Source organism: Taudactylus pleione, unplaced genomic scaffold (assembly GCF_031769625.1).
Source record: "Taudactylus pleione unplaced genomic scaffold, aTauple2 ptg000391l, whole genome shotgun sequence".
Classification (NCBI taxonomy): Eukaryota; Metazoa; Chordata; class Amphibia; order Anura; family Myobatrachidae; genus Taudactylus; species Taudactylus pleione.
Window position 1 is genome coordinate 7,633,637 of NW_028284792.1, and position 27,224 is coordinate 7,660,860.

At 43.4% G+C, this 27,224-nt stretch overlaps 1 protein-coding gene across 3 annotated transcripts in view; it reads left to right on the forward strand.

Moving 5' to 3' along the window:
* The first annotated feature begins 91 nt into the window (after positions 1-91).
* Positions 92-27,224, forward strand: part of PSPH (phosphoserine phosphatase) — a 50,446-nt gene continuing 23,313 nt past the window's right edge. Inside the window, exons 1-3 of one of the 3 annotated variants that reach the window (XM_088445862.1) lie at positions 92-263; positions 15,145-15,184; positions 21,812-21,967. In XM_088445862.1, coding sequence (XP_088301988.1) covers positions 15,168-15,184; positions 21,812-21,967 — 173 coding nt within the window. In that variant the 5' untranslated portion in view covers positions 92-263; positions 15,145-15,167. Of the gene's footprint in view, positions 264-3,193; positions 3,295-9,706; positions 9,812-15,144; positions 15,185-21,811; positions 21,968-27,224 lie in introns of those variants that run through there. The other 2 variants (XM_088445863.1, XM_088445861.1) reach the window with 2 other exon arrangements.

Genomic DNA, 27,224 nt, shown 5'->3' on the forward strand with positions numbered 1-27,224 from the left:
TGGTTCATTCCCACGGCCCATTGACGTCACTAGTTTTAAGGTAGACCAGGGTAATTTGATGCCCAGCAGAATAGAGCTGTTTAATGTTCATTCACCTCCACCCAGAATTACAGCTAGATCAGCAGCCTGCATCAAATGATGACACATAGGAGCTGAAGCTGCAGATTAGTGGAATTCACTGTTCGCTCAGAGTCAAAGGTCTGTGCACATTGTACTGAGACGGGCACACTGCAGTGCAAGAGCAGAAGAAGCCGGCTGACACTGTAAGTCATTCACTGCAAGCAGAGCATCTTTTTCATTCATTGCAATTAACAGCTAAATGGATTCAATGCAAAGGAGGAATACATTGTAGTTATACTCTGGAAAACGATTGTATTTCTCTGCACATAGCAGGACAGTTCCCGGGAGATGTAGCTTGTATGTGCAGCGCTAAGGACAGGAGCTGATGCAATCACAAGGAGTGCAGTCATCATCTGTCAGCCCAACTTGCAGTTAGCTCTGATAATACAGTACCTGAAACTAGTAATGATGGTGACAATACTTCTTTCACATTTCTCTCCAGTAATACTGGTGTTTGATGTAACTTTACAAGATTCAGCACATCCATTGTATGTAATCTGGGAACTTGTCAGGCAAGTCTTTCTAGCCCTGATTTGTTTCTTTTTATTATTGCAGTATATTTATTAGCATTTACTTATAGCGTCAACGTATTCCGTTGTGGATTACAATTAGGATCATAACAATAATAAAACAAGACTGAGTGATAACAGACAGAGGTAAGAGGGTCCTACTTGCAAGCTTATTAGTCTTTAGAAATAAAACAATGCTGTAAGTTTATTTTTTTACTGGTTATAATAAGTAGGGTTTCAGATAAAGCAGTCTTTGTTGTTAAACTTGGCTAGCCAGTTAGCAATAACAACATCCTATTGAAATGGATTGAAATAAGCTATGATGAGCACTGTATAGATTGCACTAATTACTCCACCGATATCAAGCTCACCTGTAGATGCAAAACAGCCCATTTCACTGACATTTGCCTTTTTCTGTAATGGAAGATGAATACAGCAACACATTGTTTTATGATCTGGATTCTGTATTTTTATCAAGGACTTTGGTTTATTTTGCAAAAAAAAAGTGTATATTCGGCATTTCTTTGTAAAGGCCATGCTTAGTCAATGCTTATTTAATTTATATTTAAAAGTCAGATACAAAGTAGTTGAGCAGCCTGTATCACAATTCTTGTTCACTGGTTCCCCTGATAACAAAAGCGCTGTATTAGGCCACTTGCTTCATTTCTGATGAGTTATGTTCTCCTTGTGCTGAGACTCAACACAATATTATTCTAACTGCAGGGAGGCCAGGGAGTATCACCACATATGGCATCCATATAGCTGCCTGCTGTATAAATATATTTGATACTTTCCTAACTAAATATAAATGTATTGGGAAGTCTCAGTGATTTCTATGGCATAGCCAATTTACAAATGGGTAATATGTAAGAGAAACACAAATATTTTCAATACATATAATTTCCAAAGGTTTCATCATAGAATGGGGACTGTCTTTTATATCGGCCAGTCAGGCACTGGATCGTCTAATGTGTACCAGCCGCCCTATATGTCGGCCCGTCTACATCGTTTAGTGTATACCCAGCTTAAAGTTGCTATACATTTCTAAAACTGTAGACGTTGTCCATTGTTCATTTAACTAGAGTTAATAGATTTTGTTAAACATAGGAAACAAATTGTACTTTTATGTTGAGATTTCACTCCTTTTTCTAAAACCTAATTATCACGTGGCAAAGTGTACATCCCTTAGCAAATAGACAGTTATGGTGTGGGTGCTGATAAGTGACATGACTGCTCTAAAGTCCCATGTCCATTATTATTTGTTTCTTTAAACCGAGAAGCACCACCTTCAGGGGCAGATAATTAAAGTTGCAGAAACAGGGATCAGGTTGCAAGCCTGGAAAGATTTATTAAACTGTTGTATGGTTATTTTTTTAATCCCAGTGGAGATTTGTGAGTTCAAAGAGAATGTAGCTATGATTATGGTAATATCAGTCATTATAATATTAATGTGCAGTCATGTGATGTAGAATCCTTGTACAGGATGTACACATTAGTTACAGTATCCTAGCAATATTCTAATCCTCACCAAGTAGAATGCTACGTCTAATAGCGCATACCTGAATTTACTTTGTCATTATTTATTCAACAAATAAAAACAAATATGCTTTATGAAGCAACATAAGCAGTGCCTAACATTTGTGGTGTTTACCAGATATCAGGTTTAATATATGGATATTGCAACATTCTGTATTTGGTCACTGATCATCTGAATACTTTTCTCTAGTCCTCCCTGACATCACTACAAACTAACATAATCTGGCCTTTTTAATGAGAGATTCTACATTTTGCCAACCTGCAGAAAATATATTCTCTGCCAGCCTCCTTGTTCTATACATATTTGCAGATAAAGGTACTTTGGGGTAGATGTATGAAACGGTGAAAAGAATGAAGAAGTTGCCTGTAGCAACCAAACAGATTCTACCTACCATTTTATAGAATGTACTTGATAAATGCAACCTCAAAGCTGATTGGTTGCCATGGGCAACTTCTCCACTAGCACACTTCTCCAGTCTTTTCACTGCTTCTTACATCTACTCCTGTATGCAGAATCCCCACCCCACAGCCCTTTTTGATTGGAGGGTTACATCAGAGCAGTGCTTCCCAGACTTTCTTATTGAGAAATTCAGCAAAATGTATTACATTTTGTAAATTGTGTTTACATGTCATTATTAGGTTGAATTATATGGTAGTGGACCCCTGTCTACTCCTCCATTGAATTATAAAGGGCAGAGTGTTGAGGCCATTCACAGTGAGGGAGGCCATGGGCTCATGATACAATATTTAAAAAAACTTGGACAAATGCTGCCCCAAAATAAAATTAGAGCCGGACACCCTATGAAATGCTTTATTGACATGACCGCTCACAACAATATGCTACCAGCAGCAGTTTGGGGATGAGTCATGGCTGTTGATGAGCATTGTGCACAGATGAGCGTCCCTTTACAAAACCAGAGGGGTGGAGCAATGTAGGGAGAAATAACTGCAGCAGCAGGGCAACAAGTCTGGTAAAAATGCTCAGGTCCTGGTTTAATAGGGAGATAATGTAGGTCTGTAAGGCTGAACCAAGGTCAGGTCTTTGCCCAACTTGGAGAACACTATGATTCTGGATTCACTGAAGTCAGGAGAGGATCCATTCTGTATAATGGAATTGAAAAAACATCAGGTGAGGCAATATGCATGGGGATTGTAACATTCTGCACCAAGTCCATCCATACCTGGCAATTTGCTATTATGGAGGGCCTTAATAACCTTATGAATTTATTTTTCAGTCACTGGTACCATCAAATAGTCCCTATCTGAGCCATACAACCAAGAGAGTCCTGCAGTCTTAGCAAACTGCATTCCCAATGCTGGGTTGTTTGGGGGTGCTGAGTAGAGAGATTCATAATAAGTCAAAAAACATATCGGAGATGTATCCGGGCTCTGAAATTTGTGGGCTGGGTGCAAAATACTGGATGTGGTGTTTTTTTTATGTCTTAATGACATTGGCCAATAACTTCCCTGGCTTGTTGCCCCATCTGAAATATCTATTTCTATGATCGTCTAAATTGATTTGAGCCCTATTTCTATGATAGTCTAAATTGATTTGTTGCACAAAGTGTTGTACAACAGCTTAGTATCCCTAAAAGCCTGGTGTGTGTCTGCGGTATCATTTGCTAACGTCGCCGAGTATGTCGAGGCTAAGATCAACACTCAAAGAGCCTCATTCAGCAGTGATTGCAACTGTGATTACGCACGCAACTGGCCGATTGTTGCGTAGTAAGCATGCGTTTGCATCGCAGTGCACGTGCGAGAACACACCACTGCCATCACAATCCCATCGCAGAGTGATTGCCAGGAAGTATTGTTTGGGCGAGGTTTTGCAGTCTTGCTAAGTATTACGGATGTGTGTAAGATAAGGAGGGCGTCCTTATGTTATGCTGCGTATGGCATTGCGATCACAAACAGCAAACATTAGAATACCTTCGCAGTGGGCCTGTATGCGTAATCGCTATTGCAGTTGCGATCAGTACTGAATCAGGCCCAAAGTCCTGAAGCAGTTTTGCATTTTCTTCCTTTTGCCGGAGACATAGGATATAATGTGGCACTGAAGTACAGGCTTAGAAGGGGCCCAAGATAAATTAATATCAGCAAAATTCTCTAAATTATCGTCCATGTAGTTAGAAAATTGTTGGGTTAAATACAACTTTAAATCCCCAGAGGAGAGCAAGTAGGCTGGGAGCCGCCAGTTAAAAAATGTGGTACAAGGAGTCATTAAAGATGAAAACCACATTGGGACGTAATCTAACAGTGCTATAGTGTATGCTTTATTCTTATTATTGTTTAAAGTATATTAAAAAATTCTCTTTTATTTTATATTTTTTTTGTTATTTTCTCTTTATTTATTTATTTTTTTTGTTTTAAATTCTAGCTAACAAGTTGCGTTCACACATGAGCAATAGGGACTCGGAATGGCCAGCAGTGCTGTGAATTACTGCTGAGCAAATATTTGATAAACAGCCCTGAAAAATATTTTCCATGGCTGTGATGATATAATATAGATCTTTTCATGGCTTTTTGATAAATAAATCCTTTATTGTTGAGAAATATACTGGTATTGCAAAACAATGGTATGTCTAATCTATTAGATTATTGCTGTCCGATTACAGTTTTTCCGTTAAGAGGGTCTGTGAGAAAGGTAACTGCACATATTTGAACAGCTGCAAGGAACTTAATTTTAGCTAAATGAAACAGCCCATCTAAAAGGTGGCCATACATCTGCGACTGATTGTCGCAATACAGGGATGCGATCGGAAATTTCCGATAGCACATCGGAAACATCTGATCGCCCACCATCGATGTTCTGCGATCCGTCACCGGATCAGACATTTGCCATGTTAAATGTGGGCGATTTGACGATTGGCAAAATCCAACATCGCAGATGGATGGGGCCTATTACACAGATAAAGAATGATCACTGAACATATGAATTTAGTTTAAGTATTTTACTTTGGGATTGAGCAACTTGCTACAGAAATTCATGTATGTACGGTAGATTAAAGGGAATTTTATGAAGTCCTTTTTACAATTTCCTAATGAAAGTGACTTAATTGGTATAACACAGACTAAACTGTGCTTAGAAGATATACAAGTCTAGGACATTGGTATGGATATTGTGTGTTTTTTTTTTTTTTAAATCTGGTTTATTTTATTGATTTTCCACTTAAAACAAATACTACATACCTTTTTACTGTTGTTGGTTTTATTTTTCATTTATATGTTCTCTCCATGACTGCTTACACCATGTTTTAAATACATTATTTATTTGATAACTGCAGTACTGCTCTTGCTTAGCTGGAATAGATTTTTAGCTGTTTTTTTTGTTTTGTTTTTTTAAATACAATACAAAATTATTCTAGTAAAAAGATTTATATTTGCCTAGTATTTTGGCTTTCACTGATCTTCAGCTTTGTCACTGTGGAGTGTGATGGAAAAATAACTGATTGTCATCATTGAGTGGTTTATGTAACATAACCGCTGTAAGAAAGGCGAACACTCTTACATATGGTGTATTGCACCACTGCTAGCTACATCTGGTTACCTTATATAATATGTACAATAAGTACCAAAGGGCTCTATTTATTAACATTATTTTTACTAAAATAAAGTGAAAAAGGGTGTTTTCACATTCTTTTCACATTCTTTTAGTTTCACATGTAGTTACTATAGGGCAATTGGAGTAGAATTAGTAAAATTCGACTCCAACCCCTAGTATCACTTATTTTTAGTAAAGCAGATTGCATTTCCCATAATTGTAATGGGAAATGTGATCCGACCATAGTTACTCAAAATAAATTGTAAAAAAATACCGGGGGAAGCCCTGTGATAATAACGCCACCTGGAGGTGGCGTTATCCAGGGTCTCCTCCGGTTACCGGGCTCCCACTCTGCTCTAACGTGGAGAGCAGAGCCGGGAGCTGGTACCAGTAATCAGCTGTGTGGTCTAAATAGACCGCAAGCTGATTGCTGTAAAAAAAAAAAAAAAAACTTTTTTTTTTTTTTACTTACCTGAATCCAGGGACCGGTGATCGGGCCTCCGGTGATGGCTCCTCTCCGGTCAGCTGGTCTCCCACAGTGCACTGCTGCCCGGTCATCAGGTGATCGGGCCCCAGTGCAGTATGGGAGATCACCTGATCGGGAAGCCCGGAGAAGATCACCGGAGGCCAGGAGAATGCAGGTAAGTGTAATGAAGGGAGGGGGGGTCGCGGGGATCCGCGATCGCGGGGTGCGGGGCTTAGCGCCGGTGGGGGGCAGCAGCAACGGTGGGTCGGCGCATGTGCGGGCTCTTAGTCGCGGTATTTTTTCGGAAAATACCGCGACTAGAGTGCGGATGGGATCCGCAGGGACAGAGCTTTATTGCAAGCTCTGTCCCTGCAAGGGATTTATAGTAAATCCCTGTGATATTGCCTGAATTCGCAATGCGAATTCACTCGGTAATATCACACTACAATCCGCATTCAATATGCGGATTGTAGTAAATAGAGCCCAAAATGTTTATTTACAGTATCACAGCGTTTAATTTTACTTTACAGCTAAAAAGTAGTTTATACCTTCCTGGTCATGCATTTGGCTCAGGGTGGCCAAATCCTCTATTAATTAGGTGTCAAGGAAATTTGCTATATTGTTGATCCCTCATTCCTACCAAATGACATAACACTTATCCTGACTACTCCCCTCTTTTGTTGGTGAGGATGACAAGAAACCAGCTTCTTCTTACATGTCTGGTGGGACTGCTCTGTCCTTCCATTATTCTGGTCAAATGTTCTCACCCTCAGTCTCATTATCTGCTTTTGACATTTCTATGCATCCTAAATTAATTCTTCTCCCTCTTCCGATCAGTGACATCTCAAAGCACATTAAACTGGTTAGACATATCCTGAGTGCGGCCACCCATCTTGTATCTTGTCTCTTGGAAGTGCCTAGCATTGTCATGCGACGAAAATAAGTGTGGTTACGATGTACGGGATCGGTATGAAATACCATAAGTCGGAATCCTGGCGGTCAGAATCCCAATGCCGGGATCCTGACAGGTTTAACATACCAACACTTGTTGGTCGGTATGCTAACCCTCCCTCTTTGGTGCCTATCCCTAACCTCCCCCTCCCCGCACCCTGAACCTAACCCTCCCCCTAGTGTCTAACCCTAATACCTAACCCTCCCCACCCATTTACTTACCTACGCATCCTGGCGTTTGGGATGCTGGCGCCAGGATTCCGGCATCTGTTTTCTGGCGCTGATAATGTGAGCGTCGGCATCCCGACCGCCGGAATGCTGAATGCATACCTGTTTTACATATACAAGATGGGAAAGGAGAACCTGGTGTGCTAATCACTCAGGTGTTGTCTAATATATGGACTTGCTGCTGACACCAGAGGGATACCTGCAAATCACCCTCAAAAAGGAACAAAAAAAAATACAAAATAAGGGGTCTGCGCGAATCATTATATAAAAAAACATAGGCTGTGAAAATTATAAATATATTATCATTTTATTGAACATATGGAAAAAATGAACTGCAGTTCAACTCTAAAAACATATATAAACATTGCACTTTGAATGAAAAATGAAATTAAATGTTACATTAATAATCTAAACACATAGGGTTTCCAATATATCATAGGAATAAAGATAGATGTTTTAAACTCTATGTAGAGCCTTGATGGTAATCAGCATATGTTGCCATACCTCCCAACATGACCCTCTCCAGGAGGGACACAATGCTCTGGTCTTGGACTTCCCTGGTAAGGGACGGGGCTGCAGCACAGTTCAAGATTCAAATAGAGGAGCCACACCAACTGTCATTTCACACACTGCCAAACATCACTGGCTGGGACTCACTGGCAGTTGGTGTGACTCCCCTATTTGAATTTTGGACTGTACTGCAGCCCCACCTCTGGAGCCGCCACCAATCATAAATTACCAGGGAAGACCAGGACCAGAGCATTGTGTCCCTCCTGGAGAGGGTCATGTTGGGAGGTATGTGTTGCTACTGGCAACCAGAATGATATCAATCTGTCAAGTGGCTATAGTCACACCTCCCAACATGACCCTCTCCAGGAGGGACACAATGCTCTGGTCCTGGACTTCCCTGGTAAGAGGTGGGTCTGCAGCTCAGTTCAAAAATTGAAACAGGGGAGCCACACCAACTGTCATTTCACACGCTGCCAAACATCACTGGCTGGCAGTTGGTGTGACTCCCCTATTTGCGGCCTGATCGGGAACTAACTGTGCCCACCTGCATAACCATTATTGTGCACCCTTCCCCCCCCTGTATACCCATTACTGTGCCGTCCTCCCCACCTGTAAACCCATCATTGTATACTCCTCCCCACCCATATAGTCATTATTACGCCCCCCCCTCCCCCCCATCTGAGTATTTTTAATTTACTGCTCCTTCCCCTGCAGCAGTTACTTACCTGATTTCTTTTGGAGTTTTCCTCTGTTTCAGTGCTGCAGCAGCTGCAGTTTCTCTCCAGACAGTGCAGGTTGCCGCTGGCAACTGCTACTTGTTATTTGATGTCCACGCCGTTGCCGGCAACAGCAAGTGGCGCCGGCAGTGGGAAATGGAGACCATGCAGGAGGAGGACCAGGTGCCATCGGGGCAGGCGAGGACAAGTGGCCGTTGTGACGCCCACACTGGGCCCTGCGTCTTGTGTGACCACCCTAGTCACATGTCTGGTGGCTGGTAAACATGCAGAGGATGCTCCCCGGCCGGTCAGTTTGTTACAAGTATAATCAGCATAGCTGGTCACGCGGATTACTCTTGTAACACAACCAAGTAGCATGTCTCCCGGCCACCAGATGCATATGGAGCATACGGCGGCTGACAAGTGGTGGCCCCACAACACAAAAATCGTACTGGCCCGGGGGGCAGATGGCACCCAGCTCCCCGCACTTGGTCTGCCTTATACAATGTGCAGTGTATAGTACATCAGATCTATACAGGGCCAGCAATCACAGTAAGACATTAGATGCGGCAGTACAACCAGCCCATCTGCGAGAATTTTTTTTAGTTTTTGTCTGATATTTGCATCATTCCACCATTCAAGTCACCACTCTGAACCACATTGGAGCATGTCCAGGAGTCTGGGGAAGCATCAGTGGAACATAGCACCAACCCAGGTCATAGCTGTATACATTGGTTACATACTAGATAATGTATGTAATACAGTATTAATAATTAACACTATAGACTGCCTATACGTTATCGAGAAATCTTGGCTGTCATACCATTTCTTATAAGTGACTTTCTAGGTTCAGGTTGACTTTTAAGATGCTCTCTGTGCGCACTATCAAGTTTGTCTCACATCTTTAGTCACTGAATAAACATCTATCCTGATTGCAGGAATGTAGTGGACAAAAAATGGAATCACATGGTATAAACGAGGACACCTTGCATATGGAAAGCAAGGGCTTCTACACAAGTGTAGCTTGTGCTTTTATTAGGTGGACATCGTGTATGAAAATGCTGGCCTGCCCTGGTTGGCTATATTATATAATTATTTGTACCATGGCTGCAAGAAGAGACCTCAGAATCCTAGAAAGAGGGTTGACAGCAGGAACCTTCATCAGCAAAGGGTGATTTTGGGAGGAAGCTTATACTCCAGGATGATGATATCAGTAAATTAATTTGAATGCAAGGTGAGCAAACACAAATTTCAACCAGTGATGCGAGCAGCCAGTTTAATCAAACAATCCACCAAGAACACAACAGAGCTAGATGCCATGGTCGGTAGCAGTGTATAAACTGTTGGTCACACCTGGCTATGCATGTTTGAGTTCAGTGGTGCAAAGAGCACAGGCAATGGCTTATCTAGCAGTGGAGATAAGCTATTGTCAGATGAATCATTCTTTACCATCTTCTCATTACATGGCTGAGAACATGTGACACTAGCCTATAGAAGTATCCAGCCCAAAAAGGAGTGATTCTGGTGGTTTCTCAATATTATGGGGTGCATTTTTTCTCTTGGAAGGCAAAGTCAATGCTATTCGCTATTTTCTGTTGATCATCCTCACCCGATGTTGCAGCATGCACACTGATACGGAACCAAATTAAACATTTAGGCATATTGCTCTCACGAGCAGAGCTCGTTGTGCCCTTTGTCTCATGTCTGCACATTCCCTTCTGTGCTTGCTCTTTTTTTTTTTATGTGCGATTGTACTTAGTATTAGTGGTAACTCTGTCCTGCGTTACGGAGTTTGGTGATGCCTTACAATAAACAAAGATGATGATGATACTGTAGAACAGTACCTGACATAGTGTTTTCAACCTCCATCAACCAAGTGTCCATTGAGCGACTTATGTGCAGAGGTGTAGCATAATGCCTGGAGCATGCCTATGTTAGGGTGGTCCCCCTCCCCCTACTAAATTTTGCTAAAGTGGGCTTGGCCAGCATATGATGCTAATTTGACATTTTGAAATGAAAAACAAAATCCTGAATAGTCAACTGTATATTCTGTACTTTACCTTTCATCCCCTTCATCTGTATGTCCCGTACTGTGCTGTCCGTCCCCTCCGAATGTGTGTGTCCTGCACTGTGCTGTCCATTCATCCTCATAGAAATGTTCTGCATTGTGCTGTCCATCTCCATGTGTATGTCCTGCATTGGTTAGGTCTAGATCCCCCTCAGTTAATGGACCTAGCTGTGACATCGAGTGAGAGTGGAAGTGCAGTTCCATGTCCATAAAACTCTGGTATTTTGTCCCAAATGTAGTATCTGGCCACCAACAGTAACACTTTGTACCCTCACGGACAAGCTTCAATCACCACATGTTACTAATACCAATAGATGTCTACGTGGATAGTAAATGATGACGTCAGGGTCCATTAACTGAAGGGGATCTAGCCATAGACGTCCTGCATTGTGCTGTTGGTCCCCTTCCCCATTTGTATGTTATGTATTATACTGTCCTCCCATCTGTATATCCTGCATTGTGCCACCCCCTATCCATATGTCCTACATTGTACTGTTCAACACATATGATCTATATTATGCACTACATCCCCCTCCAATCTGTATGTACTGTAGTGTGCACTCCCCCTTTTCTGAATTCTATATTGTGCCCCCCCACCCCTAAGTTTTATATTCCCTCCCCATATCTTGTATTTTCTTCTTCCCCCTATGTCTTTTATTGTGCCCCCCCTTAAGCCTTGTATTGTCTTCTACCTTTTATTCCTTTTACTGTCCTTGCACCTATCCCTCTATGTCTTGTATTGTCCCCTTACCCCTCCCCCCCTCATCCTCCCAGCTCCCTATGTCGTGTTCTGTCCTCTCCCAGAGATAAATGACCACCCACAGCTATAGCGAGCAGCCAGGAAGATGGTCGCGATGGTCAAGACCATCGCGACCATCGGGCTTGCGACGAGACCCTTCTGGTAGGGTCTCGTTGCTGCAAGCCCCAGAGAGCTTTCGGCTCCAACAGAGCCGAAAGCTCTCCCACTGACATCACTTGTGATGTCAGTGGGGCCGGCCCCAGATGGTAGGCGTTCCCCTGGGAACGCCTCCATCTGGGCAGCCATGCCCCCGGCCCGCCCACCAAAGCGGGCGTGCTGTCACTCAACATCGACAGCACGCCCCCTTTGGTACGAGACCCGGAGCGACGGAGTGCCCGTCGCTATCCGGGTCTCGCGCATGCGCACGACGGAGTCAGCTCCGTCGTGCGCATGCGTACTGGCCTACCATCGACCGGGTCTGAATCAGGCCCTCTGTTTGGTGCACACTCTTTACAAGAAAGGGGGAAAAAATATTAAAAAATAAATGCTCCTATAACACCTGACAATCCAATTTCACACACACAATATTAAACATACAGTACATTGATCTAAAAATTATTAGAAATATACAAGATAATTAAACCAGTCACTATAATTTCTTATTCCCTATCGAATCCGTGGTCACTGATGTAACCAAATTGTTTAGACTGGTCACGATTTACTAATTCGTGAGTATGGAGATACGTATATCTCTTCCTTCAAGGCGAAATAATCGGTCACAATCACTTCTTATACAAAACTTAAAATTGAAACAATATTATACATCAAATTTGTACCTGTTGTGTGCTCATATAATATAGGGCCTGATTCAGACCCGCTCGCTCTCAGCGTATGAAAATTCAGCTAAGTGACGTGAAGGCAGCCACTCACACGGCAAGGCATACACATGTCCACTATGTCTTGGCGAGTGATCACTTTGTGTTTACAGACGTCCATCCAGCCTGTGTTTAGCCGCCCACTAGCGTATGTCATCTCCAGGAAGTATATACAGTATATCAGAACATCAGTAACCATCGGATCTGACCGCAGCGCTTGCGGTTGACTGTACCCTACCACAAGCACTGCGAGCACTTCAGTGTAAAAATCAACCAGGTGACGTGTACTATGACGCTGCCTGTTGATTATGCACGCCCCTGAAACAGCGTTTAAACACTCTGATATGCCTACGTCCGCAACTCCACTCCCCCGTTATAACTACCCTGCCCCTGTTACCACCCACAAATGGCCTCTCCTGTCACTCATCTCACTGGGCTGTCATGGCAGGGCAAGCGAGCACATTCCGATCGCTCGTACTATTTAGCACACGCGAACTACACGCATGCGCACATTAGCGAACATCGTCTGCAACGAGCGGCCGCTTGCTAGCGAACGGGTCTAAATCAGGCCCATAGTTTTATGAGTTTAAGGAATCAAGAAGGTCAGGGTACAGGACTGCTACTCCTGAATCTGCTGCTCCTCCCCCGTGCCATTGCTATCTTTGAGGAGTGAGTGATTACTGGAGAGCAGTTTGCCCTCAAGGTGCATACACACACAACGATGTTAGTAACCAACGATTTTAGTGAACGATTTTCGTACAGATTTTCCCTTGAAAAAGTGAACGAAAATCGTTTTAATAAAAATCATTGATCACTAAGTTAATGAACGATTTTTTAATCATGCAATGCATATTGGTAGCTGCTCAATCACCTTAGTAATACAACTCAGGTGCATGAAAGGGAGGGGTTAATCTATACAAGAAACAAAAAAGGTATCCCCCAGCAATAAGTCATGAAAAACTACATGGTTGTAGATAAATCAGAGATCTTAGTTGCATATATTTGCAAAGATATGTGTAAGCCTCCAGGCCATGTCACAGCATCTCTGATACTGGTGGTTTCTACTTCTAGGTTAAAGCCTGGGGCGCGGAACCCCAAAAAGCCAGCAAAAGCCAGTCACCCCAGGGCAGCACACCAGTGAAAAACTAAACTAAAAGGTGTTAGTAGGTGTTAATAATATTATTAATCTATGCGTTAGGGGGTGATACACAGGTGAAGGGTGTAATTAAAATGCTAAGTAAAGTAGTATTAGTAGAAAATAAGTATTAATAAACTGCTAAATGGAGTGTTCTAGTGTGCCACCCCAAAGCAGCCCATCCATACCAACCCAGGGAGCACCGCGCCACAATTTTAATTATGCATACAGTGAATGGACATCGTTCATCGTTCATCCTGTACAACAGGAACGATTATCTGAACGAAAATCTTTTGTTGGACAGTCAGAATAAACTGCAAACGTGAACGCGCATGAACGATCATCGTTCACCTTAAAAATATGAACGATTTTATAAATGTTTTAACGATAACGACGACGTTCTAGTTGAATCATTCAAAAAATCGTTGTGTTTACGCACCTTTAGAAACAACAGTCTGGTCGGAACGTTGCTCAAATTTTCGTTTCTGCTGTCAGGTGTTTTACTTGATGCATTAGTCACCTGATTAGAGAATTACTACATTGAGATAGACCGCAGTCAATAGAGGTAAAGAATAGACATTAATTTCAATCGTATTAGCGCCTGTATAAATCCTTGAGTGTTTGGTATACCTGTATGCAATACAGTTTCTGCAATCAACCGTGCTGTGGAGGGGTGAAAAAAATAAAATAAGCACAATAGCACTTGTTTTAAATGCCAAACCATTAGATAATGTACATTATTTCATTAGTGCAATTACTGCAAATAGCTCTAAAGTGCAAGGGTTCAAAAATTGTAAACACTAGACACACATGATTGCATTTGCTTTAAATGTCAGCATATACATGAGGTAAATAGTTTCAATCGGTATATATGACAAGCATTGATGCAAAATGACATTTGCCTGTGTTCCAAATCCTGCATTCCTACTACTAATGAATACATTCCAGAGTAAGAAGTATCAACTTAATGTTAGTAGCGATCCATTATTTCATGATTCAACTGTGTTTTTAGCAGAATAAATATAAAGTTCTTTGTGCCTTTCTTTAGAGTGTCATATACAAGGTAAAACAAGGTCCCGATATCATTATACCCATAGGCTTACATACACTGTCCCACGGGTGGGGAAAACTACGATGTAGCAGTCACCGCTGGTGAATGGATGCTGGGCGCACGCGCTTGGCGGCAGCCCCAAAGAGTAACGAAAAGGGGACGCGTAATAAAGACTTGCCACCTTTTCCTTGGCCATGCCCCCTTCGGTGCGCGCAGATGTGCCCTTTCTCTGCGCCGGACCTAGAGTGAACACTACCACTATATGACTTGTACGCAAATCATCAGGTTTGCATACAAGTCTGAATCAGGCCATATGTTCATATTATAACATAATTAGTGCCAAAGGTTGGACAAAATTAGCATTTAGTGGTTTCTAACGTTATTAAACTTATGCCCAATCAGCAGCAACTACTGTTTGCACTTGCTTTCTGAGTCAGAGTTGGAGTCCTTGTTGGTATTGCTGTCCAGGAGCTGTGACACTCAACATGTTGTAATATAAACTGCTTCCATAGTGATCAATGATCTGTATGTAGGTAATGTAGTCACACTGCTAGAACTTTGTAAAGAAGCCCAAACCTTTAAGAAAAAAAAACACTGAAAAAAACATAAACAGGATAACATTTTAATTATATGAAGGTTTGAAAAGTTCTAATATATTTTTTTTTATCTTATTAAATTAAATTTTTTTTTCTTTAACAGATTCTGCTACCAACATCTGATCCATGTACACACATATCAGGTAATGGCAATATAATCTATGAATTCATTATATAAACTGTATTTACATGCATATACAGAGGTACAGTATTTCTTCACATATAGAGCTAATGCATGAAAAAGTAATAGTCCGTAGTCTGCTTTGGACACTGGAGAAGACAAGGCAATATTCTAAATACTTTAACCAGCCTGTTGAGTCCAAAATTTATCTCTTGTCCATTCAGTCAGGTGTATTTTTTTTCTACTACTGATTGGGCAGGAAAGAGACATTAGTAACTCAGCCACTATACATGTTGGAAATAATGTGTGTGCAGGTGTTAATATTGCATAGTTATGTAGGCACATATCAGTGGATGGATTATGAACAGCCGAGTTACGTAAACAGTGGTGTTGGTTTATTGATAGATAGCAGGTACAGCCATACTCACTGTTACATGTACACCGGTGATGGAGCGGAGCTTGAGCAAAGCAGGATTTCATACAGCTCACCTGCCGGTGAGTGTATGCTGCTTGCGGGTACTGGTCCAGGATGCTGGAACAGGTTTATATGCAGGTATTACCATAGGACCTAAGTAGGAGACTACAGTCACTCTAACACAGATAAAGACAAGATGGCCCCCCCACATGCTCAGTAGTAATTATGGTTGCAATCTTGGAATAGGGCACGAAGCCTCCATGGAGGGACAGGAAATCTGGAGTCTGCGCATGCCTCTTTCAACAACCCACCTCCACCCCCTCACTACAAGCTTCTACATTATTCAATAATTTATTGTCAGATTTTCTGTAGCGACTTGTAAAATGAATTTGGTTAAAACACATGAAAAGACATCAACATATCACGTGACTTCAACTTGGCCTTCTAGGAAGATAGTTTAGCAAAAGATCCTTTACTGATCGCATGGGCCATAACAGTCTCTTAACTCACGGACTTGGACTGCTGTAACTATCACGATTCTTGATGCTGTTCTCATTTGCTTATCTTTGATTTCCATTCACACCAATCAGACTTTAGTTTTGGCTTCTGGATATCTTGAGGCTCACTGAGTGCAATGATTGCATCATACCTCTTAGGTGATTTGTCCATATTTGATTTTGCAGAAAACCTTTTTCTGTGGTTGGACTTCCACACTTATAGTATTTGACTCAGATCAGGGCCGGCCCTAGCCTAAATTTTTTGGTAAGCAAGTATATTTTTTGGCATGCCCCCTATGCAGTGCCCCTTTTTCAGTGACACCGGTAGTGGTCCCCCCTGTGCAGTGCCCCTTGTGCCCCCAGTAGTATCCCCCTTATATAGTGCCCCCAGTAGTAGTCCCCCTATGCAGTGCCCCTTTTACAGTGTCCCCGGTAGTGGTCCCCTCTGTGCAGTGCCCCTTGTGCCCCCAGTACTATTCCCCTTATATAGTGCCCCAGTAGTACTCCCTCCCCCCTATGCAGTGCCCCCAGTAGTGGTACCCACTATGCAGGGCCCATTATATAGTGCCCCCCCCTTGTAGTGCCCCTAGTAGTAATCCCCCCTTGTAGTGCCCCTAGTAGTAATCCCCCCTTGTAGTGCCCCCAGTAGTATTCCTCCCCCCTTGTAGTGCCCCCAGTAGTATTCCTCCCCCCTTGTAGTGCCCCCAGTAGTAATCTCCCCTTGTAGTGCTCCCAGTAGTAATCTCCCCTTGTAGTGCCCCCATTAGTAGTCCCCCCCTTGTAGTGCCCCCAGTAGTAATCCCCCCATTGTAGTGCCCCCAGTAGTATTCCCCCCTGTAGTGCCCCCCAGTAGTATTCCCCCTTGTAGTGCCCCCCAGTAGTATTACCCCCTGTAGTGGCCCCAGTAGTATTCCCCCCTTGTAGCACCCCCCAGTAGTATTACCCCCTGTAGTGTCATAAGTAGTATTTCCCCCTAGTAATCCCCCCTTGTAGTGCCCCCAGTAGAATTACCCCCTGTAGTGTCCCCAGTAGTATTCCCCCCCTAGTAATCCCTCCTTGTAGCGCCCCCAGTAGTATTACCCCCTGTAGTGTCATAAGTAGTATTCCCCCCCTAGTAATCCCCCCTTGTAGTGCCCCCCAGTAGTATTACCCCCTGTAGTGTCATAAGTAGTATTCCCCCCTAGTAATCCCCCCTTGTAGCACCCCCCCCAGTAGTATTACACGCTGTAGTGTCAGAAGTAGTATTCCCCCCCTAGTAATCCCCCCTTGTAGAGCCCCCCAGTAGTATTACCCCCTTTAGTGTCATAAGTAGTATTCCCCCCCTAGTAATCCCCCCTTGTAGCGCCCCCCAGTAGTATTACACGCTGTAGTGTCATAAGTAGTATTCCCCCCCCCTAGTAATCTCCCCTTGTAGCGCCCCCCAGTAGTATTACCCCCTGTAGTGTCATAAGTAGTATTCCCCCCCTAGTAATCTCCCCTTGTAGCGCCCCCAGTAGTATTACCCCTTGTAGTGTCATAAGTAGTATTCCCTCCCTAGTAATCCCCCCCTTGTAGCGCCCCCCAGTAGTATTACCCCCTGTAGTGTCATAAGTAGTATTCCCCCCCTAGTAATCCTCCCTTGTAGCGCCCCCCAGTAGTATTACACGCTGTAGTGTCATAAGTAGTATTCCCCCCCTAGTAATCTCCCCTTGTAGCGCCCCCCAGTAGTATTACCCCCTGTAGTGTCATAAGTAGTATTCCCCCCTAGTAATCTCCCCTTGTAGCGCCCCCAGTAGTATTACCCCTTGTAGTGTCATAAGTAGTATTCCCCCCTAGTTATCCCCCCCTTGTAGCGCCCCCCAGTAGTATTACCCCCTGTAGTGTCATAAGTAGTATTCCCCCCCTAGTAATCCCCCCCTTGTAGCGCCCCCCAGTAGTATTACCCCCTTTAGTGTCATAAGTAGTATTCCCCCCCCTAGTAATCCCCCCTTGTAGCGCCCCCCAGTAGTATTACATGCTGTAGTGTCAGAAGTAGTATTCCCCCCCTAGTAATCTCCCCTTGTAGCGCCCCCCAGTAGTATTACCCCCTGTAGTGTCATGAGTAGTATTCCTCCCCTAGTAATCCCCCCTTGTAGCGCCCCCCAGTAGTATTACCCCCTGTAGTGTCATAAGTAGTATTCCCCCCCTAGTAATCCCCACTTGTAGTGCCCCCGCAGTAGAGACGTAATGAAAATTAAAAAAAGAACCACTTACCTGAAACCCGCTCCTGGTCCTGGTCCCGCCGCCGATACCAGCTCCTCCGTCCGCCGCTCTGCATTATGGGAGTGACGTCACATCATGACGTCACTCCCATTACCCACTGCGGGAGCCGGAAGATGTCCGGCTCTGGCAGTGGGAGCAGCAGCCGATGAGAGTCTGTCTGACTCTCATCAGCTGCTAAAGCAAACACACAGCTGCCGGAGCCGGAGGCTGTGTGTTTGTGCTGTGTAGCGCTGACCGAACTCCGTCCGGTCAGCGCTACACACGCGGTGCAGCTGTGTCACAGAGACACAGTCTGCTCCGCGGCCCGCATGGTACGCAGCTGAGGCGCCCTTCACTATGTGGCGCTTTACGCAGCTGCGTACCATGCATAACGGGAGAACCGGCCCTGACTCAGATACATCTTCAACCGCTGCCATGTCCAGTGACACATACTTGCTCTGCATATCAGCTGCCAACGTTTCTACAATTTGTGTTGTTTCTTTAGATATATTTAATGATTTAACAATTTTTGGGTATTTGAATTACACGATCTGTAACCTTAGCTCTCATGGCAATAGCCCAGCATGATGCACTTTACTGACTTTGAATACAGTTTTCGTCTTTCCTCCTTTGGTATATGCACAAAGGCCATACTTCCAAAAGTTCTGAGAGGTCGGTTTTCTTTTTGACCATGCTTCGATAGGTAAGAAAAAAGAGGGTCTGACCCCAGCAGAAGATTCAATATTTATTGGGCTTTAAATTCCACTATTTTAAAAAGTAAGTGCTCCCAAGAGTAAAAAAACCTAGCAATATATAATACCAATCCCTGTGTCTTAATCAAATGAAGACTGTATTTGATACATTGAGTTTCAAAAAGTACTTATGTATCATGACTGAAGTGGTAATGTTTGTGTCAAAAATAGCCACTAGGTTATTTAGGTATATACACTTCTATGGACATTAGAACTTCCAGAAGTGTGCTGAAGAAAATAAGTAAAAAGAGCTGAGCACTTACAGGACTCTATCTACTACTTTCTCCATTTGCCAGGGCATAGGATGAGCGATGAGCGATGAGCGCGTCAGCACGATGGCTCAGAGAGGGAAGTATAGAGAGTAGAAAAAGCACTGCATCTGCTTTCAGTTACACTAGCTGTGCGTTGCCCTAATGCAACCACAGTGCAGGACAGATGCGGGAAGGTCTCTGATGAGAGTGCAGGCGAAAAAAATTAATTATTTTGTGTTCACACAGAAGAGCAGATCTAGGTTGGAGTGGTATGTAGAGGATTCCCTTGAGTGCTACAAGGGTCCCCAATGTCTTGAAAGTGTTTCAACAATGTGGCTTATTCACTGAACAGCTGTCCAGTGAGCAAGCCCCATCGGCGAAACCCGCATTATTTTTTCTCTTCAGCACACCTCTGGATGTTCTAATTATACATAGATGCATATATACTCTTTTGAAACTCAATGTATCATAAATACAGTGTTCATATGATTAATACACAGAGATTGGTATTATATATGTGTCATATTATTTACCTACATAGGATGTGCAAAGTTGTTACCTCTATTTGTGAGAACAATTATTTTTGTATACTAGATATTACTTACCTTATGTTATACTTGGACATAGAACAACTGGATCCAACATATATTGGTGAAATATCACTTTAAATAATGTCAATATTGGCGCTGATTATTTTTTTTGTAATCAATTGTATGTAACTTTGGCACATTCTATTCCTTCATATCCACCATATATCTTTGTCCTTCCCCTCTTTACTTTGTCTAATATTTGTTTAAAATAAAACCCCTTCTGTTTATAGCTACAAAGACCTGTAATTTATACATAATAATAATGTCCTCAATACCCACAAATGCCATATATGTGTTCTTTGTATGTTATGTTTAAGTGAGTCCATTATAAAGGGTTGACATTTTTATTGGTTACAAATATTATTAGTGTGCCCCATAGAGAAATACTTTTCCATTTTTCTCCTCTCATATTTCAATAGATGCTATGTTCTTGAGGGCAACTGTAGGAAAACGGTTTTTGAAATGAACTGCTGTGGACACGGTTTCTGCCCGAAACTGCTTGTCTAAATCTGTGTCCTTTAGCATGAATCCTGTACTAGTGTACAGTTTGCTCATTCACTGATACCATTTTGTTAAGGAGTAGACAATGGTCATTTGATGCTCTATTCCATAGTTTCTTAAAAATTGTACCACCACTCTGTTGAGAGATTCTCCACCGTTATCAGATCTCAGGCTCTTGGGTCTGTAACCTATTTGATTTTCTACAAGTCTTTTGTAATCTGCAATCTATTTGCCACTTCAGAATTTTTTTTAAGGAAGTACAGTCATCCTTGTGAACTCCTCTATAAACATCACAAAGTATTTGTATCCACTCACAGATTTTACTTACATTGGACCACACACATATGAATGTACTATTCAAGTGGTTTTGTAGCTCTTTTCGTAAATTTTGGAAAGGACTGATGACTGTTTCCCTGAAATACAGCTCTTACATATGGGTTTCTCTGCGTTAGTCACCGACATTCCTGTGACCATCCCATTATGTCACTTTTCAACACTTTCATATCCAGGGTGACCAAATCTTCTATGCCAAAGTTGCATTGACTTTGACTCGGTTGTCATCATTGCTTAACGGTGCTGCATATCAAGGACATACAATTGCTGACACCTTGTGCCTGTAGCTATTACTGTCCCTCGTCTATTTTGCACAATACATTTTTCTTTTACGAAGTGAACTCTGTGGTCTCAAAGTTCTAGGACAAGACTTATTTAAATTTCTGCTACATAAAGCACATATTGGATCTCTGTGACTCTTGTTCTTGTTCCAATTTTTAAGTGAGCTTTAATCGTCCCAACTTAAATTACTGTAAGGACTTTATTGCCAATTCCTTTGATAGTGATAGGGTCACATTTGATTAACTTGGTGAACCATTCCTCATTGCAGATGAAATGCCTTGTTGCACCTGAATCAATATATTAGTAATCCATTCTACTTTCATAGCGCTACCTTCCCTTTTGCCATTGTGCTTACTCTGATTGTGACCGTGTATCTGCATCTTATCTCCAGATTCCAAACTTTATTTATATGTGAAAACATAATGAAGGATTGCATGAGTCTATCAGAAATCAGACTAGAATTTCCTGAGTGTCAAAGCACCTTTTAGCCCCAGTGGTTAACCAGACTGCTTTGCGGACTCTGGCTTGCTTCACCGGGCCAACTATGACTGCCATTTATCCTCTGTTTTTTATATTGGTAATTTTATTAATGGTAATTTGTTTTGTTTATCTTAACAAAAATATATACCTTTTTTTCTTTAGTGGTTATAATATCAATTGCTAACATACCATTTATCTTCCCAGAACTAATGTTTAATTTTATTACTACATTTGTCAAAGTTATGTTTATGGTATCTCTGGAAGTAATACAAAAATAAACTGCTATTTTATTGCCCTTTACCCCTCCTACCGTTTGTTCTCCTGACAGAAGGGCGCACCACAGAATGTCTTCCCTCTCACATCTGAAGGAAATATTCCGCAAAGCGGATGCTGTGTGCTTTGATGTGGATAGCACAGTTATAAAAGAGGAGGGTATAGACGAGCTGGCCAAGTTCTGTGGTGTAGGCGATGCTGTGGCAGAGATGTAAGTGCAGTTTTTTTCCTTGGTACAATCTGCAACTTATTTGACAACATAAATGATGGTGATATTGCTATATGACAATCTAGTCGGTTATTTACCATAACACTGTGTGTGACTATTTGTTTTGTCATATATAATGGCAACACTGACATAAATATAGGCTGATTTGTTGTTGTTTTTTTTTACTATGGAACTGTAAATATCATTGTGTCATTACTTTCAGACTCCATCTGTCAATGTATCTTTACTCTGTGTTTCATTGCTCAGGGGACCACAAACACAATGGGCCTAATTTATCAATGAGTGATATTCTTGTTATCACTCGTTACTAATCTAAAGAGGTGCTCCAACCAATCAGCTGCTGTCAGGTGTTTGAAAAATGACAGCTAGGAGCTGATTGGTTGGAGCACCAATAACTAGTGATAACTAGAATATCACTCATTGATAAAGAGGCACATATTCCGTTACCTTAGATGAGGTCCTAACTCAGATGTTTCCCCTCTCATGTTGTTTGTTGGGTATACAATCGGGAAGCCAGCTGCCTTAATACCGGCAGCCGGCTTCCCGACTGTCATATCCCGTTGAGGGATGAAATGCTGGGTGTCTAGATGTAGACGCCTGACATTTCCCCGACGCCAGGAGAAAGGCGCCCGGCATCCCGATCGAAGGGATGCTGGGCGCCGCGAGCGGACAGCCGCAGGGGGGAGGGTTAGGTTTAGGGCACCCGGGGGGTACTTAGGTTTAGGCACCCCCCCGGGAGGGTTAGGGTTAGGCTAGGGGGAGGGAGGGTTAGGGTTAGGCACCCCCGGGGGGGACTTATGGTTAGGGCGCCACCCTGGGGGACTTAGGTTTAGGCAGCGGGGAAGGGGAGGGTTAGGACTAGGCACTTAGAGGGGGGATTAGGGTTAGGCACTTGGGGGGGAGGTTAGGGTTAGGCACTCCTAAGGAGGGTTAGGTTAGGGTAGTTAGTACTTACCTATCGGCCGGCGGTATTTCATACCGATTCCGTTTGTTGTGTTCATGCACAAATGTCTATAAAAGTATAGGGTTTTTTATTACCATTCAATGGGGTCAATACAATTACATGCAAAGGGTGCGAGTTGCCGTTGCAACAGCATTAAAATGATGGCAATGGACCGGCAACTCGTACCCTTCGTGTGCGAATCAGCATAATTTTGCTCTGAGCCCTATGGGACAGCGAGCACTTTTAAGCGAATCCCAGCTGCTTTCAAGCTCGCCTGTTGTCACAATGAGTCGCATCCAGGAGTACATCGTAAGTAATTGGATTGACCCCAATATTTTGATATTAATATTATCATATGTGTATATGGCGCATTGTCTGTGCTGTTTAAATGTTTATATCTTCCTTCCAGTAAGATGATGACTTAATTGTGGCACAATATTTACTTGTTGGAAAATATAAAGGCAGGCCTGGAGGGCAGAGGATGAATGGCGAGCATAAGGATTTTAAGATAAGAAAGATGAATATAAATTGCCGCATGCAGTGTCAGTGAGCTATAACTAGAGAATATGCATTATGTAGAAGCTACGCAACTTCCCCAGTTATAGCTCACTGGCACATATTAAAATAATTGTAAAAGCAAAGTATATTCTTTATGAGACCAGACTGTGGCATAATAAACTCAATGATGTAAAAATAAAAACATAGGCCCTCATTCAGAGCCGTACGCTCTGAGCAGAGCGCACGCTCTGAATGAGGGCCGGGCTCCATTTTCATGGAGCGTCCTCCTGGACGCTCGTATAGCTGTGGGTCACCACCCACAGGCTATACGAGCGTGCTTTGTGATGGCCGCGATGGTCGAGACCATCGCGACCATCGAAATTGCGAGCCGGAGCCTGCGGTTGAGGTTTTCAACCGCAAGCTCCGGAGTGATTTTGGCTCTATCAGAGCCAAAATCACTCCCACTGACATCACTAGTGATGTCAGTGGGCCGGCTTCTGACGGGAGGCGTTCCCGTGGGAACGCCCCCGGCACGCCCACCAAAGGGGGCGTGCTGTCAATCAACATTGACAGCACGCCCCCTTTGATCGGACACAACGAGCGAAGGACTTTCCTTCGCTCGTCGCGTCTGGCGCATGCGCACGACGGAGCTCCCTCCGTCGTGCGCATGCTCAGTGCATAACATCGACCCACTTGCGAGCGGACAGCCGCTCGCGAGTGGGTCTGAATCAGGCCCATAATTCTGTAATGGGCTCTGTGATCTTTAAAGGTGAATCCAATTGTAAAACACAATGGAATTTGCTGGCGCTATATAAGTACATTTTAATAAATAAATTCAGATATCCTTATAGTCTACAGCAGGGGTAGGTAACATTTTTGTCTTTGGGTGCTAGGCATTAACATTACAAATCAAAAAATTAACAGAATACCACCATGATTACAAAATATACATACATTTACCAAATTAATGGGTACTAAAAATGTTAGTGGTGTCACTGTCCTTCCTTTTTTGAAGCTAGTTTACTCAGGTTAGTTTGATAATTTGTAGTCTAATTTTGTACTGTTGTTCGACTGTGAGTAGGACTGGCTGTGGCTCACTCACCAAAGACCCTGGCTTTCTTTGGCATGCAGCCACACTTTGGTTCTCCAGTTTGGAGAGGGCATAGTGCACCTAAAGGCTAATATTTGTGAGGAAAGTAGGGGAGTAACATGCTTAGTAGGAGAGGGACAGATCCTATGAGTTCCACTTTAAACATCCTCAAGTGCCATCATGTGGCACTAGTGCCAAAGGTTGCCTAACGCTGATATTAATCCTTATATTCAACAAGTGTTCCATGAATGTTGACGAACTTACATCAGTGTCTCATGTAGAAATGTACGTATCTGTGCCACGAGTGTACACTTGAAAAAGTGCATTTTCATCATGGACCCGAGGTCCTCACACACAAGGGATGTCCCCCTCACAGGGTTGGTCTGACCCACCAAATTACCAAGAACAGGTGCCCAGTCTGAGTCCCTTAAGCCTGCGACACTTGTGGGACTCGGGAGCCGCTATGTATTCAGCAGCAGGAGACCCCTTCTGGAGGCCAGAAAATCAGGCACAAAAGGTAAGTACTCCATCAGGTGCTCTCTGTGGCATACTGGGCGTACTATGTGGTATACGTGGGTGGCACTGGGACATAATATTAATATAGGGGGCTCTGGGACATAATATTAATATGGAGGCTCTGTGTGGCATACTGGAGGGCACTATGTGGCATACTGAGGGGTTACTGGGACATAATCTTAATATGGTGGGCCCTGTGTGGTATACTAGGGCAGGGCTGCCATCAGAAATTGTGGTGCCTAGGACTGACAAAACAGGCAAGGCACCCCTCCCCTGGTGTTTCTGCAACTCCAGCCCCGCAGCGTCTCTCCAGTACTAGCCAGTCCCCCTTAAGTCTCTGCCAGCCTGCCCCCCCTTATGTCTCTGCTAGCCCCCTTATGTCTCTGCTAGCCCCCCATTGTCTCTGCTAGCCCCCCATTGTCTCTGCCAGATAGCCCCCCTTATGTCTCTGCCAGCCAGCCTCCCCTTATGTCTCTGCCAGCCAGCTTTATGTCTCTGCCAGCCAGCCTCCCCCTAATGTCTCTGCCAGCCAGCCTCACCCTAATGTCTCTGCCAGCCAGCCTCTTTATATCTCTGCCAGCCAGCCTCCCCTTATGTCTCTGCCAGCCAGCTCCCCCCTTAAGTCTCTGCTAGCCAGCCCCCGCAGGACATGACATTTACCTTCTCTTCAGGCTGGAATGGACGCTCCTTGTACGCTGCGAGCCGCGGCTTCTCCTTTCCCTGTCAGTGACATGACACGCGCACATCGGCATGACTTGCTAAACAAATAAATAACAAAAAATATTGCACAGCGGCCGGCGGCCACAGCAGTACAAGGCAGCGAGCCCCCTGTCACTGCGATTGCACGGTGACGGTGGTACCCATTGCTGGTGAGTGGGTTGTAGGCACGGGAGGGAGGGTGGCCATTTAGAACGGGCAGGCCCCCCTTCTCTGATTGTGTGTCCGGGCCCGGTACTAGAGTCCCGGCAGTCCCCCCTGATGGCGGCCCTGAACTAGGGGGCACTATGTGGCGTACCAAGGAGGGGGGGGCACTGGGGCATAATATTAATATGGGGGCTCTGAGTGGCATACTGGGTTGCAATGTGTGGGATATTTTTCATACTGGGGCACAGTGTGGCGTAATGTTTATAATGGGGGCACAGTGTGGCATAATATACGTGATGGGGCACTGTGTGGCATAATGTTTTATTGGTAGGGGCCCCTACAAATTAGTTGCCCTGGGGCCCCCCCTGGTTTTAATACATATGTTTTGTCAGTCACAAGATGCATCTAGCTGTGCATCACTAGCGAATATATGCCAGGTATACATCATATTTTCACACTTCATAGGATTAGCTATTTTTTCCTTGGTAAAACCCTAATTCAGGGTCAGTAGTTTTCCATAGCAGATATCCCACATATCACTGTTATGGTTCCTTAGAAGCTAACAATTTGCACTTATTATCTGTGGGCATCACTCAATACACCACAGATAGGGCAGCCTGCCAGACATTCTGAAGCTTTAGCCCAGGGTTTACGAATCATGTGAGGGGCACAATGGTTGCCATGTGAATGTTTGCATTCTTTTCCCACAGTCGCAGCAAATCTCCATACAGTGGAGATTTGCTGTTGAATGTCATTGAGTGAATAATAGATGGGAGAGTGTTCATTTATCTGAAAGTGTAGTGTAGAATTTAAGATTTTGTTCAGCAAAACTATTTTTATTTTATTTAAAAGTGATATCCAAATAAAATCAAATTAGATTTACTTTTAGTTAATAAAATTGAATTTTTTCAAGTTAAATGTTATTAGGAAATACAACCCTTATAGTTAACGTGAATTGGACAGGGTACAGTAGCATAGTGAGCACAGAAAAAACCTACTGGGCACTGCTATGTTGTATAATCATGCCGAGGCGTGACTCTGTAGTGCCGATCGTCTTTTCGTGCAACTTTTTACCTTTTAAATGTGTCTTAGTCAATGCGAATAGTTAGAAGCAGCTTCTGCTGAATAAAATGATATGCAGCATGCCTATGTTCTGTGAGCAGCTACGGGTGTAACTGCATGTGAAACGCTATGTTCCAGTGTCAGCGGCTGTGACACTGTAACGTAGCATTTCGCATGCAGATACACCCGCAGACGCACAGAGAACATAGGCATGCTGCACACCGTGGCTGTGGTATTGTAGAGACACTGGGATTCCAGAGTGGGTG